The sequence below is a fragment of the Phacochoerus africanus genome, chromosome 8, assembly GCF_016906955.1.
Source record: "Phacochoerus africanus isolate WHEZ1 chromosome 8, ROS_Pafr_v1, whole genome shotgun sequence".
Classification (NCBI taxonomy): domain Eukaryota; kingdom Metazoa; phylum Chordata; class Mammalia; order Artiodactyla; family Suidae; genus Phacochoerus; species Phacochoerus africanus.
The window spans coordinates 93,415,518-93,430,002 of NC_062551.1; the positions used below are offsets into that span (position 1 = coordinate 93,415,518).

Consider the following 14,485-nt stretch of genomic DNA (forward strand, 5'->3'; position numbering starts at 1 on the left):
TATTATGCCAAGCTCTGTTTTAGATACTGTAGATACAGTGGCTGATGAAACAAAGTTGCTGTCTTCATGGACCAGTGGAGGCAGACAATAAAATTATTCTCTGGGTGAGTGAAATAATGAATAACACAAAGTAAGAATATAATCAATGTTGAGCGAAAGCTTATCATTGTCTATAGAATATCACACCAAAGTCTGGTGTTTACTCAACAAGCAGCCCTGGGAACTCAGTATCAGACCCTGTTCTCAAAGCCCTTGGAATCTAAAAAGGTAAATGTGATCAGGAACCTGCCCTCTGGAGCTCAGAGTCCAGAGGAAACCTCAAACGTGTTGAGCGCTAATTTTTTTAGGACCTGTAAAAAGTGCTCCATGGTAGCCAGCTCCTTTAGTCCCCACTGATTGCAGGAGGTTGTCCAAGGACAGAGAGCTTGGACCAGCAGGCCTAAGACCAGGCAGGCTGGACGGTGACAAGAGCTCTGGCAAGACGGTCCAGATCCTTGGGCTTGGGCCCAGTACATGTGACCTTGTGCAAGGCAAGTCTCTCTGGTCCTCCCTAGTGTCTGATTCCTGGGGTTTTCCCGACACCCCTTTAACCTGGGGCTATAAAGACTGCCTGGGGGTGTTTGAGAGGGGGTGCGAGGGATGGGGGACCAGAGGCAAAAAAGGAAGGTCACTGAGATCAGTAGGGAGGGGCTCGCTCTAGTCAGAAGAGAGGGATCAGCGGGGAAGGAGGTCGTTGGAGGCACAACCAGACACCGCTCGCTTCCACACCCTGCCCTCCGCTCCCACGCCCTCCAGCGCCGCGCCCGGACCTTCCGGGCTGCAAAAGGAGGGCATTCCCTTCCCCCCACCCCCAGGGGTCCTCCGCCGCTGCCCCAGGCTGAAAGTGGACAAATGCTCCGCGGGCCACGCGGCTGGAATTAGGCCCCTGTCCTTTGGCCTGGGTACTCGCAGCTCCGCGGCTCTCTAGCTCTCCTCCCAGTCCACTCCCCCCCCCCCCCGTGACTCGCGACCACTTGGTCTGCGCCGCCTGCATTCTCTGTGCGCCGGGCCCGCCCGCACTGCGGGGGAGAGGCTGGGAGCCGCCCACGCCGCGCTCAACGCTCGGCGTCGCTGTCTCCCTGGAACGCGCGCGGCTTGCGCGACGCGCGGGAGCCGGGCGGGCAGCCATGGCGCGGCGCGCAGGGAGGTAGGCGGGCGGGACGCAGGCAGCGCGGGGGCCGCCATGGCCCGGCGGCGGCGCCGCGCCTGCATCGCGCTGTTCCTGGTGCTGCTCTTCGCCTTCGGCACCCTCATGGGCCTGCGCACACTCAAGGCTCCGGACGGACTCCCGGCGCTGGGCCCGGGCCTGGAGCTAGCTCCCTTTGAGCGACGCCCAGAGGGGGCCCCTGCCCCCGCCGCCCGGGCTCCGGCCGCCCCCGCCGCGCCGCCGCCGCCGCAGCCGCCGCCCCGCACCGCGGGCCCAGGCAGCTCCCTAGGGCCGGCCCCCGCCGAGGCCGAGCCCGCCCCCGGGCAGAGTCTGCGCGTCTACTCGGACCTACATGCCTTCTACTACTCGTGGTACGGGAGCCCGAGGCGCGAGGGCCACTACATCCACTGGGACCACGTCATGGTGCCGCACTGGGACCCCAAGATCTCGGCCAGCTACCCCCGAGGCCGCCACAGCCCCCCCGACGACTTGGGCTCCAGCTTCTACCCGGAGCTGGGGCCCTACAGCTCCCGGGACCCCGAAGTGCTGCGGGAGCATATGACCCAGCTAAAGGAAGCAGCCATCGGTGAGTCCCCACTCCCTACTCGCTGTACACCCCCCAGCCTCACCTTTTCTCACTCTCACACCCCAACTTTCACTGCTCTTATCACCAGGCCTTTGGTCCCACTCACCTTTGAGCCTAGTTTCTTACTCCTTGTCTTCTAGAACTTTCATTCTGCGCTCATCTAGAGGCTCTTTCCCCACCTAATAGTATTCAGACTCCTCTACCTCTGCCTTCTGACCTTCCCCCCTCCACACACACAAATTCCAAGACCATTTCCGAGGGCAGAGCTGCTGGGAGGACCAGTGGAAGGCATTTGTTTGCACTGGGGTTGTCCCACGTAGGGACAGCAAGGAGAGAGGGCACTCTTCATGTCTGTTGGGCTTCTAGATTTGGGTAATTGAGGCCTGGGTACCCTGGCAGGAAGGAGTCTGAGGTTCAGAGCAGTGGCCTCTGGATGGATGGCCTCTGCTTTCATGCACGGCACAGGCTAGAGCGGCAGCCCTTCTTGTCTTTGCTGGCTGCGGAAGGGAAAGTTTGCCCATGTTGTATGATGGCTCCTGCTCTATTTGCGGTAAGGGGCTTGGGAGCTTTTTATCAAGCACTCTGCTTGAAACGAAGTCCCTCGGTAGGCAGGCCAGGGTGGGGAGGCTCTTATTTCAGATTTTGGCACTGAATTCTGGTGGATTTTACAGTACATTTCAATTTCTCTGGAAATGGTTAGTGGAGGGGGGATTGAATACTAGGGACAATGGTGGAAAGTATTCACAGATAAATAGCACAGAGGCTGTCCCTCAGGAGTCTCCCCTCTAGAGGGGCAGGCAGTTGAGACAAATGTTAGGGGGAAGCATAAAATGACTTCTGTTCAGGGCTCCTCTCCCTGTGGGACCTCAGAGGTGCTCTGCTTCTCTAGAGATAGGACTGTGGCTTCCAGGTGGGTGTGGCATTGTCCACCTATTTCCCTTTGTTTAACTACTTGCTAATGCAGGACAGAGGTCGGCAGGCGCTCAGGCTCCTCAAGGGCTTGGCGCACTAGGGTTCCCGTAGCCGCTGTACTTCAGCACCGCAGGCGTGGACAGCGCCGAGACGCTGGGCTCAGGGATCTAATCTGCAGGAAGAGAACCTGGCAGGAGCTTTGCTTTAGGTTTCATTCAGAAACCATTTCGCAGTTGGAGATGGTTTGTGAGAAAACAAATTTCTGGTGCGGGGGGACTGTGAGTCTCTGAAGTATCCTCTGTGTTGTGTCCCAGGCGTCCTGGTCCTGTCCTGGTACCCACCTGGCATGGCTGATGATAATGGGGAGCCCTCAGATGACCTGGTGCCCGCCATTCTGGACACCGCCCATCAGTACAATATCCAGGTGAGTCTCCAAGAAGAGGTCAAATGCTCTCTGGCCCATTCTGGAAATTTCCCCTCCTCCACCCACAGGGATAGTACCTCTATCAAAGTTCTTAATGTTAGCCCAGGTATGCAGATACATAGCAAGTGTAGTGTTGGGGGTGAGGGTCTAATAAATGGTGCCTATGTTACTTTTTATTTTTTTGGCTGCATTCCTGGGCCAGGGATTGATCCTGTACCACAGCAACGACCGAAGCCACTGCAGGGACAATGCCACATCCTCAACCTGCTGTGCCACAAGGGAACTCCCCTTTGTCACTCTTATTTTGGGGTTCTGAAACAAAATCAGGAAAACTAAATATAGGAGAAATGGGAGACTAAATAAATATCACAGCGATAGAAGTCAGGCTGGAGGCCCTGACCTCGGAAAGAGGGCAGGCAAGGGCCAAATGGCCCCACAAACTGAACTCCAGGCTCAACTCCCCAGGGAGCCTCAACTCCCTAGTGAGAGGCAAAACTGGGCCTCAAGGAGTAAAGCATAACCTGTGCTCTCAGCAGGCAGACTCACTTTCACGAGGAATGATGGAGCCATCCAGTTCGTTTTCTCCATGAGTACCAATCGAATAAGTCATTGCCCTCACCTGTGGCAAAAGAAGAACAATGCTGAAGAAGAGCCTCTCTCCTGCTCTCGAGTCCATCACTGACACATTAAATAGATCATGGTGGGAACTAGAGATTCTCAAACTAAGTGAAGTAAGTCAGAAAGGAGAGACAAATACTATATGATGCCACTTATATCTGGAATCTAGTGTACAGCACAAATGAACCTTTCCATAGAAAAGAAACTCGTGACTTGGAGAACAGACTTGTGGTTGCCAAGGGGGAGGGAGTGGGATGGACTGGGAGTCTGGGGTTAATAGATGCAAAACTCTTGCATTTGGAATGGATAAGCAATGAGATCCTGCTGTATAGTACAGGGAACTATATCTAGTCACTTGTGATAGGACATGATGGAGGATAATGTGAGAAAAAGAATATATATGACTGGGTCACTTTGCTGTACAGTAGGAATTGACAGAACACTGTAAATTGGCTATAATGGAGAAGATAAAAATTAAAAAAAAAAAAAAACCAGATCATGGCACATATTCCCATTGACACAGCTTCAGTATACTTCTTCCTATAGTTTCAAGCAGCTAGTGCCAGATACTGGGAGCTGGCACATAAGTTGGAAGCTATGAGCCTTCCTGCAACAGCCCGTCAGAATGATTCCCAAAGGCCCTGCTATGGAAGGTGGGAAGACTTCTTTTTTTGGCCCCAAGGACAGTGGCTACTTTTATTTAGTGTGCCCACTACTGCCAGGTCTCTCCTGAACCCAGCCCCTTCTCCAGGCCATAGTTGGAGCAGGAGCCTTACAGGTTGTGGCCCCTGGACAGATACTCACCTGACCAACTTCTCCTCTGTTTATGGCAGGTGGCCTTCCACATCCAACCCTACAAGGGCCGAGATGACATCACTCTACACGACAATGTCAAGTACATCATTGACACGTAAGGCTGCTCTGGCACTTGGATTTTGGTGGGGATCACAGTGGGGGTAGGAATAGTTTGGAGGCACAGTTCAAGATACAAAAGGGTACAATGCCTTGTGTCCTTAGCATCTAAAAAGAGAGTAATGAGCTCGGAGACAGCACACTGGGCTTGAATTCTGGTTCTGTCACCTCCAATCCGCGATCGGAGGCAAGCCTCTGAAACTTTGAGTCTTGTGCGAGTTATATGAGCTAATATATGTGAAAGTGGCTCATGTAGGCCTTGCACATAGCATTCATTTATTCATTCCAGAAACATTTATTGAATGCCTCTGAGGGTCAGGGCACTGTCCTAAGGCCCAGTTGTGCAGTAATGGGTAGGACCAGCAAAGTTTACATCCTAGTGTGTGTTGGGGTGTAGTGGAGCAAACAGTAGTCACCAATGACAAATAGTGATCCATACAATGAAAAACTAATAACGGAATATAGCTAGGTTTTTGTGTGTATCTTTTTTAGGGCCACGCTAGTGGCAAGTACCCAGGCTGGGGCTCCAATCCGAGCTACAGCTGCCGGCCTACACCACAGACATGGAAACGCAGGATCTGAGCTGCGTCTGTGACTTACACCACAGCTCACAGCAATGCCGGATCCTTAACCCGTTGAGTGAGGCCAGGGATCGAACCCACATCCTCATGGATGCTAATCGGGTTCATTAACCACTGAGCCACGATGTGAACTCCTAAAGCAGGGTTTTTGTATTAGAGTGTGCACAAGAAATGACTTTGGAATGGCTGGTCAAGTGAGCCTCTCTGAGATGACCTGTGAGCCAAATGAAGAGTTGGTTGGCTCTGCAAAGATCTGGGGGCAGGCAGAAAACTCCAGGCAGAGGCTGCTCAGATCCGAAGGCCATCTGATGGGACATGTTTGACAGCAGTCATTGTAGCTGGAGTGTAGAGACAGATGGGGTAATGGCAGGAATGGAGGTGGGCAGGGCCGGACAAAGTAGGTGGGACCTTGCGGGTCTTAGGAGCAATCATATCTGATTTACACTTTAAAAAGAGACTGCGAGTTCCTGTTGTGGCTCAGTGGGTTAGGAACCTGACATAGATTCCATGAGGATGAAGGTTTGATCCCTGGCCTCGTTCAGTGGGTTAAGGATCTGGTGTTGGCCGCAAGCTATGGTGTAGGTCACAGACGCAGCTCAGATCTGGTGTTGCTGTGGCTGTGGCGTAGGCTGGCAGCTGTAGCTCTGACTCGACCTCTAGCCTGGGAACTTCCATATGCCATAGGTTTGGCTCTAAAATTTAAACAAACCAGAGTTCCCCTGTCATGGCTCAGCGGTTAGCAAACCTGACTAGCAACCATGAGAACAAGGGTTCGATCCCTGGCCTCACTTGGGTTAAGGATCGGCATTTGTCATGAACCATGGTGAAGGTCACAGACGCAACTCGGATCCTGCGTTGCTGTGGCTGTGGCATGGGCCAGTGGCTACAGCTCCTATTGGACCCCTGGCCCGGGAACCTCCATGTACCCCGGGTGCAGCCCTAAAAAGACAAAAAGACCAAAATAAATAAATAAATAAATAAAATTTAAACAAATAAATAAATTAATTAAAAGAGACTGGATTGTAGGAAGGGAGAAGCGGGAGACTGGAGACCAGTTAGGTGGCTGTCAGCCCAGACAGAAGATGGTGGTGGTTGGCCTAGGGCAGGGTGGTGAGGCTTGAACGGTGAGGCTTGAACGGAGGAATGACAAGCTAGGGGGAGGGAGGGAGGGAACTGATTCTTGATTAGAGGCATGATGCGTCCAACTGTGGAAACTGGCTGGATCCAGAACTGTGCTCGGGCAGCAAAAGATCTCATCCATGGCTGGCCCTCGCATCCCAGGCTGTGCGCTCAGGCTCTCTTGTCTCCTGCTCCTCAGGTATGGCTCCCATGGTGCGTTTTACCGCTATAAGAACAGCATGGGTAAGAGCCTCCCACTCTTTTATATCTATGACTCCTATCTGACATCCCCTGAGGCCTGGGCCCACCTCCTGACACCAAATGGGCCCCATTCGATCCGCAACACCCCTTACGATGGGGTCTTCATAGCGCTGCTGGTGGAGGAGGGCCACACCCACGACATCCTGGCCGCTGGATTTGATGGCATGTACACCTACTTTGCCTCCAATGGTTTCTCCTTCGGCTCCTCCCATCAGAACTGGAAAGCTGTGAAGAACTTTTGCGATGCCAACAACCTCATGTTTATCCCCAGCGTGGGGCCTGGCTACATTGACACCAGCATCCGGCCCTGGAACAACCACAATACGCGGAACAGGGTCAATGGCAAGTACTATGAGACGGCCCTGCAGGCAGCTCTGACAGTGAGGCCCGAGATCGTCTCCATCACCTCTTTCAACGAGTGGCATGAGGGCACCCAGATTGAGAAGGCCATTCCCAAGAAGACGCCAACTCGGCTGTATCTGGACTACCTGCCCCATCAGCCCAGCCTGTACCTGGAGCTGACGCGCCGCTGGGCAGAGCACTTCATCAAAGAGAAGGAGCAGTGGCTGATGTGAGGGGCCTGCAAGCTGGGGCAGGAGGTGCCAACATCCCGGCCCCACCGGCAGAGGTCACCACACGGGGCTTGGCTGAGGTTGTAGACACTCGCTTGTCTCCAAGTCAGCGGCTGGCTGAGGGCTTCTGGGGCCACGGAGAACAGAGCAGGGTGCTCTGCAGGGACAGGACACTAGGCAGTGTTCCAGGATCAAACCCAGGAGCTGGCAGGTGACTGGATTTAGCTCAAGGCAGCTCTACAGCCTCAGTCAAAACACTTTGAACTCATCCCTCTGGCCTTGACTGCAGCTGGTTGGTGGTGTGGCGTCACTACGTCACTGTTCTTAGAAGGGTGTCAGGGCTCTGGGCTAGCACGCACTCTCCCTTCTGCCAGCCTGCATCCTCTCCAGGCCTGTCTGCCCCAAGCTAGGGAACCCTATTTGAGAGTCTCTAAAAGGGAAATTCTCAGTTTAAGCTCTTCTCAGTAGTTCCTAAACCGAAGTATCAGGAAATCATTCTGAGCATCACAAATCCATTCCACACACTCAGTGAGCACCCTACCACATGCCAGGTGCTGGGGGGAAACTTGGCCAGGAATGAGTCCTGTCTTCCTTCCTAAGCTTACAGGATCCACTTTCCTCATTTGGTGTGGCCTTGTAGCTAGTGCCTGAGCACAGCTCTAAGTTTCTCCTTTTTGCAGGTTTGCCCAGTGCTGGGAGTTAAGTTCTTTTTCCTCTGTGCTCCAGGGCCTCTGTTTTCCTAGATGAATATTTAGCTCCAGGGAGAAGACCAGGACACCCCCACTCCCTTTACCTCCCTAAAATGAATGAGGCCCAGTTGCTAGAGCTGTTTTCAGTACTACTGTGATTTTATTAAATATGACATGGTGTTCTGTTCTCAAGTCAGCTTTCTTTCCGCTCCCTGCAGGCCCACAAACTCTGATCCCTGTCAGGTTCTGTGACAAATCGACATGTAGGATGGGCTGGCTACCGTGTTCCTAAGTGTGACGAAGAGGCCAGTTTGCTTGAGAAATGAGTAGTTTCAACAAGACTTTTAGAGGGAATATTTAACAAACCAGTGCTTATTTACAAAGAAACTAATATGCTAATTGCAGGGACCCTCAGAGCAGGCTTGGGATACCCTCTTGGCAAGAATTCTTGAAAAACATGTATGTTGGAAGCCACTGTATTGTCAAGGGTATGGGCTCAAGACTGAATCCCAATTCTGGGAACTGGGGTGCAAGGAGGGTGGGAAAGAAGTGAGCCCTACTGGTCACCTCAAGGACTCCCAGCTCCAATAATGGGTACTAAACCCCCCAGTGGATGGGGCAGGCCTGGTCCCCTCGCTTGTGACAGCTGGGGAAACCAAGGCAGGCAGGGACAGATGAAAAGGGCTGGATGGTGACCTGGAGTCATTTACAGATGAAGTAACACCGAGGCTTTGTTTCACACATAGATACATAAAATACTAAAAATATGTTAAGGTCAGGGGACAAGGGCAGTAATTGTCACCCACTGCTGCTGGCAGTGCAACTTGATTCAGTTCTTTTGAAGGCTAACCTGTGTCAAGAGCCATAAAAATGCCCATATACTTTGACCCAGTAATCCTACTCTGAGGAAATAATTCAAAAGAAAAATAAAGCATTTACAAAGATGTTTAATAGCAGCATTATTTTCTATTAAAGAAACAATAAAGTTTAAATGCCCAACAGTAATGGTATACATATGAATAAAGATGAAGGCTTCTGACACTGGATTTAAATAAAGGTGTTACAGGTATAATTTACTGTTATTTATTATTAATAAATAAGAAAAAAGTGGCTGAAAAGGCTAGCAGAGATTTGCCAATATTCTTTAATTTGGACCCCTCCCATGCACACCAACTGAGCTTACGCCCCACCATTAAAACAAGACAACGACTTCGGGCCAGGCAATTATAGCACAGGCAGTGTTTGGCCTGTGGCTCTAGAATTTTTTTTTCTTTCTTGGTTTTTAGGGCTACACTCATGGCACACGGAGGTTCCCAGGCTAGGGGTCGAATTGGAGCTGTAGCCGCCGGCCCACGCCACAGCCACGGCCACGCCAGATCCGAGCTGCATCTTTGACCTCCTCCGCAGCTCACACCCCAACTCCAGATCCTCAAGCGAGGCCAGGGATCGAACCCGCATCCTCATGGATCCTAGTCGGGTTCGTTAACTGCTGAGCCCCAAAGGGAAGTCCTACAATTTTTATCCTAACCTGCTTCTGGCTTCAGGAGCACAAACTCATGCCTCTGGTTCACGTAAAAGACTTCTAAAAAAGCACCAGCTGCTACCTTAGCTGATTTGGACCTTAAATGCCACCACCCAGAGAAGAGGCTCTCACTAGATTCCAAATCTGTTATTTATTTTTCAAAAATCTGAAGAAACAAGAAACAAGGCCATACTAGGAATGTTCTTAAAATCTCCATTCAGCTTTTAGCTGATAATATGAAATTATAGATAAATAACCTCCTCAGTGATGTGTGAGGCTTAATCAGTAGCTTCTGAGGCCTGGTTGACAGTGTTCAGAAAGAAACTTTGCCTTAAAAGGTCAGACTCGTTAACACTGTAGCCCCAGCGGCCTCTGTAAATGAGGCCTTGCCAGCCACCAGCGGACAGACACATAGTGTCCAGCACCCGTCCTTGGGCCCTCCCTCTTCCGGAGTTTCACGAGCAGGATCTGTGTGAGGGAAGCAGCCCATACTTCTGGAGGATGACTGTAGTACTTTCCAGGGCGCTGAGGAGGAAACGGAGGACAGTGAGGGTTGGACTTCTCAAAGCCTGAGCCCACCAGAGTCTGGAAATCAGGGCCCCCTAAACTCTTTGATCTTCCTGTGCTCTGTTCATCAAATCCTTGAATCCTTTGGGATTCCTGAAAAAGCCAGCAACACTAGCAGACTTAGTCCCACTCCACCCACCACCTCCAAACCTGTCTAGCCTCCTCAGGGCAAGAGAGGACTGACAATCTGTTGCGGTTTCTTTTTTTTTTTTTTGGTCACGGCTTTTTTATTTTTCCCCTGTCTCCCAACCTCACTCAGATCCTATCCCCGTGCCACAGCAAAGAGACTCACCAACCCGGACGAATGATGCCAAACTTTCCAGGCACAGACAAGTCAACGACCGTTGACCCTAATCGGCACTCAGGGCTCTGGCCATCCCCAATTGGTCCCCCATCAATGACCAAAGACAAGTGAGGCCAGAGGTCCTCAAATTCCTGCAAAGGGGCAAAGGAAGAGCATGGTCACCACCTCTGGCATCTGCAGTGACATACTCCACCCAGGGCTCATAAGACAAAGGCCACACAGCTCTAAATAGCAGGCATTTTCCTCTAAGCAGAGGAAGGAACCTCATTTAGTTAAAGTCAGCTGTGCCTAGGACACTGCCTTTGCACCTAGGACACTGCATGCATCCTGTGAGGTTTGGAGCCCGCCCCCAGGTTAGCACCCCAAGTAACACCTATCTAGAGCTTAAAGAAAATCTTGCTATGTGGAGAGGAAATGCCACACATTGCTTCAGTTAGGGAGGTATAAGGACAATGCCTGGAGTCCTAGACAGGAGTCCAAAGCTATGAGCGCAACACTCGACTTTCCACCAAAATGCTGTGTGACTGCATGCAAGTTACTTGATCCAGGGCTGTAAATTACGGGGGCTGGACCAGATGGTCACTAAGGTCCCTTCCAGCTCTACCACTCTAGTCCTGAATCTCAGCTGAACTCTGGATCAGGGCAGGAGAATAAAAACAGGGTGGACCCGGCAAGTGTGTGCCATTGGCGCTCAATCGTTGGGCTATGGAAAGGATCTTCCCTTCAGAACTGTGGACTGAACTGTTAACTGAACCAGAGCACTATCCCCCACCCCTACCCCTCATGAAGACACTGCAGTGGCAGTTTGGCCGGGGGATTTGGGATGTGGGATCATAAATATCAGTTGCTGTGTTGGAAAGGTCACCAGCCTGCTGAAAAGGTAAAAGGTAAGACTCCCCATCCCCACTGCCTAGGGTTTAGCCACCAGGACCAAGTAAAGCCTGCAGTCTGAGAATAAGGAGGGGTGACTTTCCAAAGCCCCTGACCCCACTCTCTAAGTCTGGGCATGGAAACCCCATCCCTTTAAGTTCTTACTTAAATAATTAAAATAACTTAAATGTGTTCTACATTTAAATTCGGTAAGAAAGAAAGGAGGGTGCTAAGTCAAATGTCTTTGAGTCCTCATTCACTCTAAGCTCTTCAGCCAAGAGAGGACGAAGACAATCCTTTCTAGCACCTGCCTTGTGCGAGAGATAAGAGGACAGGACCAGGAATCCTGGGATAGGGATTTAACGCTTGAGAGTCTCAACTTTCTTTACAGCAAGTTGTAAAGACTGTATTCTCCAACAACTGCTACCCCCACAAAAAGGGAAATAAACGTACTTTATGATGTCTCTTATTGTTAAAAAGACATCAGGGGAAAAAAAAAAAAAGAAAAACCATCAATTCTCCCCCTTGCCTCTCAAGCTTTATAAAACTCTTCCGAGAGCCTTTGCTTTGGAGCCCTCCACTACTTCACCCCCAGCCAACTGGGCAGAGACTTCGGACCATAAGATCGAAATGGTGGTTCCCCTGCCAGGCAATTCCAGTGAATGGTCAGCACCCCCCTGGTTCAGAGAAAACCGGCCTGGTGGTGTTTCCGGGGAGAGGGCTGGGTCTCACCTGGACATTCAGAGAGCTGGCCTGGGAGCTGAGGTTGGCGCTGGTGAGGGCAAGTGGTCCCCCAAACACCTGGGCCAAATCCTGCATGAAGGCATGGTCGGGAATCCGGACGCCTACAAGCTTTGAGGCAAGGGAAAGGGCATCATCAGAAAGGCTGGAAGGGGTGAGCAATGGGTCTGACCTGGATCCTAGCAAAAGCCAAATGGCAAGAGTCTGGGGACACAAGAGAACCTGACTCACGGGAGTGAAGGGGTTCAGGTCCTTGTTGAGCTCTTCTGAGCGTTCCATCACCAGGGTCACTGGTCCTGGCAACAGGTCGTTCAGGAGCCCCTCAGGTACTCTCACATGGCAGTACCTGGGAACAAAGTGGGCACAAATCCAACCAAATGAAAGGCACTGCTGGTCCTATTCCAGACTCTAGGGAGATCTAGAAAAGGTGACCCTAGGGACTACAAGGGGATCCACCTGTCTTCCTTCTTCAAGCCCCCAAGAATTTGAGTAGAAGGTAGGGCACCAGTGGAGCATCCCAAGCTTGGAGCCCACATGCCTCTCGTCTCCGAGCTACAGCGCTTTCACGCTCCGTGTTTTACTTTCTTCATGGCACTATTAAACTAAGCAATGTGGTCCCCCGCTTTTTTCTTAAACCGTGGCAGCCCCCCCCCCATTATCACGAAAGCGTCAGAATAGGGACCCCTACTGCCTCAATTATCGGTGCGCCCCCGAGCTCGTTTAAGGCTGGCAGACGCCAAGTGCTTCGCACACGTTTCCAGTTCCGGATTCCTGGGTGAGCATGGACAAGCCCCTCCCGCTCTCTGCGCCTCAGTCTCCCAAGCCTGTCACCGGAAACCCCTCCCGCGGTGCCGCCCCCAGCGGGGCCGGGTCGGGGCGGCCTCACCTGTAGACGTCGGCCACGCGGCCCAGGCATACGGCCAGCGGCTTGGTCTCGCTGCGGCCCTTGGCGAGGTACACGGCGCCCAGTGCTTCTGAGCAGCTCGCGGAGCAGGCCAGGCCGTACAGCGTATCGGTGGGAACGGCCACCACGGCGCCGGCGCGCAGCTCGGCCACGGCGGCCCGCAGTGCCTCGGTCCAGCCGGCGCGCTCCGGGCTTGCGGCCCGCACGGCCCCGCTCCCTGGGAGCCGCAACAGCCGGGCCCCCGGCGCTGCCGGAGCGGGGCTCGGCGGGCGGAGGAGACGCCCGCTTCGGGCGGAGCCCGCCGGCCCCTCGCTCAACCCCATGCTGGCAGCCACCGCGGCCCTCAGCCCCCTGCACGGACGCGCCGGAGACATCCGCCCAGACCCACTTCCGGGAGGAAGTGACGCGCCCACTCAGCTTCCGGTTCGAGAAGCTCGGCCCCACCTCCGCGCCGGGCAACTTAAAGGGACCGCGACCCGCAGGAGGATTGAAGGAGACCGGTGGGGACGGGGCGGGGCGCAGCTTTGCGGAGCCCTGGCGCAGCGCTGGGGAGGGGGGGCGGCCGAAAGGGGGGCGGTGGTCGGGCCGCGCAGGCGGAGATGGAATGGGGCCCGGGCTCAGACTGGTCACGGGGGTGAGAGGGGGCCCGTCGGGGCGGGGGGAAGGGGCTCTGACCCCGCTCAAGCGCCGGCCCTGACCGTCTGTCTCGCTCTCTCCCGGGCAGGGAGGCTGCCGGCGTGGACCGTGGGAAGGCGGGGCTGGGGCTCGGCGGGAGGCCACCCCCGCAGCCGCCCCGGGATGAGCGCGCCCAGCAGCTGCTGGACGCGGTGGAGCAGCGGCAGCGGCAGCTCCTGGACACCATCGCCGCCTGCGAGGAGATGCTGCGGCAGCTGGGCCGCCGGCGCCCGGAGCCGGCTGGTGGCGGGGTCAGTGCCCACCCCGGGCTGGGCCTGGGAGGTGGGGACTACCCACTGGCCGCACTTGCTAGCCCTAGCTTTCCCTGGAGGGTGGAAGAGTGTCCCCACCGCTTTACCCCCACTGCCTTTCATCTGGATGAGAGGCTTTGAAAAAGTTAAGAGCTATCCAGATGCCAAGTGGCCATCTCTTGCGGGGGCCTAATCCAGGGCCTTTCTTCCCAGCCTCACTTTTTTTTTTTTTTCCCCCCCAACCTGTTCCAATCAGAACGTCTCAGCCAAACCTGGAGCGCCCTCCCAGCCAGCTGTCTCCACCAGAGGTGGCTTTCCAAAGGATGCTGGCGATGGAGCTGCGGAGCCCTGACCATCTCCGAGCGGGGCGCCCTGACTTCTCTCCCTCCCCGGGGCTGGTGGCTGGACTCTGAACAACTCCCTTTCAATAAAGGGGCCAGTCTTCACTGGCAGTGGCTGGTATTTGGCTCTCAGCCTGGGGTGGCAGCTCTGCTGGCAGCTGGGTTCACTCCCACTTCATCCTGGCCGAAGGCAGTGCTGAGCTTTGAAATGTAGCCAGCGAATACCCAGTCTGATTATCCGGATTTGGGCAGGCCAGCAGCGCTTGCCAGAGTGGTCTGGCCTGCTTTGTGGGATCCAGGTGGTGTTACATGTCCATTTCATGCTTTGGGGGCTCTTAGCCCCAGGAAACACTTTTAGCAGAGCCTTGATTAAAAGGAAACCTGCAGACTCTCCTGGTGACCGACCTTTTCCTTTCTGTCCCCTGTCTAAGACTTTGATGCCTGGGGATG

The 14,485-nt window shown here is 53.7% G+C and overlaps 3 protein-coding genes across 5 annotated transcripts; 2 read left to right on the top strand and 1 right to left on the bottom strand.

Annotated features, from left to right (window-relative positions):
* Window positions 1-1,141: 1,141 nt before the first annotated feature.
* MANEAL (mannosidase endo-alpha like) lies at window positions 1,142-8,804 on the top strand. 2 transcript variants are annotated; one of them, XM_047793404.1, is made up of 4 exons: window positions 1,142-1,772; window positions 2,999-3,108; window positions 4,560-4,636; window positions 6,538-8,804. In XM_047793404.1, exons 1-4 carry the CDS (start codon window positions 1,223-1,225, stop codon window positions 7,172-7,174), a joined length of 1,374 nt encoding a protein of 457 aa, XP_047649360.1. In that variant the 5' UTR covers window positions 1,142-1,222; the 3' UTR covers window positions 7,175-8,804. The 2 variants fall into 2 exon arrangements, with proteins under 2 accessions (XP_047649360.1, XP_047649361.1); XM_047793405.1 differs by lacking the exons at window positions 1,142-1,772; window positions 4,560-4,636 and having other exon boundaries at window positions 3,038-3,108.
* A 714-nt stretch (window positions 8,805-9,518) lies between these two features.
* On the bottom strand, window positions 9,519-12,173 carry YRDC (yrdC N6-threonylcarbamoyltransferase domain containing). The gene is made up of 4 exons (XM_047793411.1): window positions 12,096-12,173; window positions 11,856-11,968; window positions 10,242-10,384; window positions 9,519-9,907 (listed from the first exon to the last, which is right to left on the bottom strand). Exons 2-4 carry the CDS (start codon window positions 11,940-11,942, stop codon window positions 9,838-9,840), a joined length of 300 nt encoding a protein of 99 aa, XP_047649367.1. The 5' UTR covers window positions 11,943-11,968; window positions 12,096-12,173; the 3' UTR covers window positions 9,519-9,837.
* Window positions 12,174-12,725: 552 nt separating this feature from the next.
* Window positions 12,726-14,428, top strand: C8H1orf122 (chromosome 8 C1orf122 homolog). Of its 2 annotated transcripts, none has more exons than XM_047793410.1 (3): window positions 12,726-13,402; window positions 13,493-13,694; window positions 13,951-14,428. In XM_047793410.1, exons 1-3 carry the CDS (start codon window positions 13,368-13,370, stop codon window positions 14,044-14,046), a joined length of 333 nt encoding a protein of 110 aa, XP_047649366.1. In that variant the 5' UTR covers window positions 12,726-13,367; the 3' UTR covers window positions 14,047-14,428. The 2 variants fall into 2 exon arrangements, with proteins under 2 accessions (XP_047649366.1, XP_047649365.1); XM_047793409.1 differs by having other exon boundaries at window positions 12,736-13,268.
* The last annotated feature ends 57 nt before the right edge of the window (window positions 14,429-14,485 follow it).

What these genes read in the sequence shown, in the direction of transcription:
- MANEAL (XM_047793404.1), top strand. Translation starts at nt 1,223, where the DNA reads ATGGCCCGGCGGCGGCGCCGCGCCTGCATCGCGCTGTTCCTGGTGCTG. An exon ending in GCTAAAGGAAGCAGCCATCG is followed by an intron (nt 1,773 to 2,998) that starts GTGAGTCCCCAC and finishes GTTGTGTCCCAG; the next exon opens with GCGTCCTGGTCCTGTCCTGG. An exon ending in CCCATCAGTACAATATCCAG is followed by an intron (nt 3,109 to 4,559) that starts GTGAGTCTCCAA and finishes TGTTTATGGCAG; the next exon opens with GTGGCCTTCCACATCCAACC.
- YRDC (XM_047793411.1), bottom strand. Translation starts at nt 11,942, where the DNA reads ATGCAGGATTTGGCCCAGGTGTTTGGGGGACCACTTGCCCTCACCAGC. An exon ending in CCAGCTCTCTGAATGTCCAG is followed by an intron (nt 10,385 to 11,855) that starts GTGAGACCCAGC and finishes GCCCCTTTGCAG; the next exon opens with GAATTTGAGGACCTCTGGCC. An exon ending in GGCATCATTCGTCCGGGTTG is followed by an intron (nt 9,908 to 10,241) that starts GTGAGTCTCTTT and finishes TTTCCTCCTCAG; the next exon opens with CGCCCTGGAAAGTACTACAG.
- C8H1orf122 (XM_047793409.1), top strand. Translation starts at nt 13,090, where the DNA reads ATGCTGGCAGCCACCGCGGCCCTCAGCCCCCTGCACGGACGCGCCGGA. An exon ending in AGGAGGATTGAAGGAGACCG is followed by an intron (nt 13,269 to 13,492) that starts GTGGGGACGGGG and finishes TCTCCCGGGCAG; the next exon opens with GGAGGCTGCCGGCGTGGACC. An exon ending in CGGAGCCGGCTGGTGGCGGG is followed by an intron (nt 13,695 to 13,950) that starts GTCAGTGCCCAC and finishes TGTTCCAATCAG; the next exon opens with AACGTCTCAGCCAAACCTGG.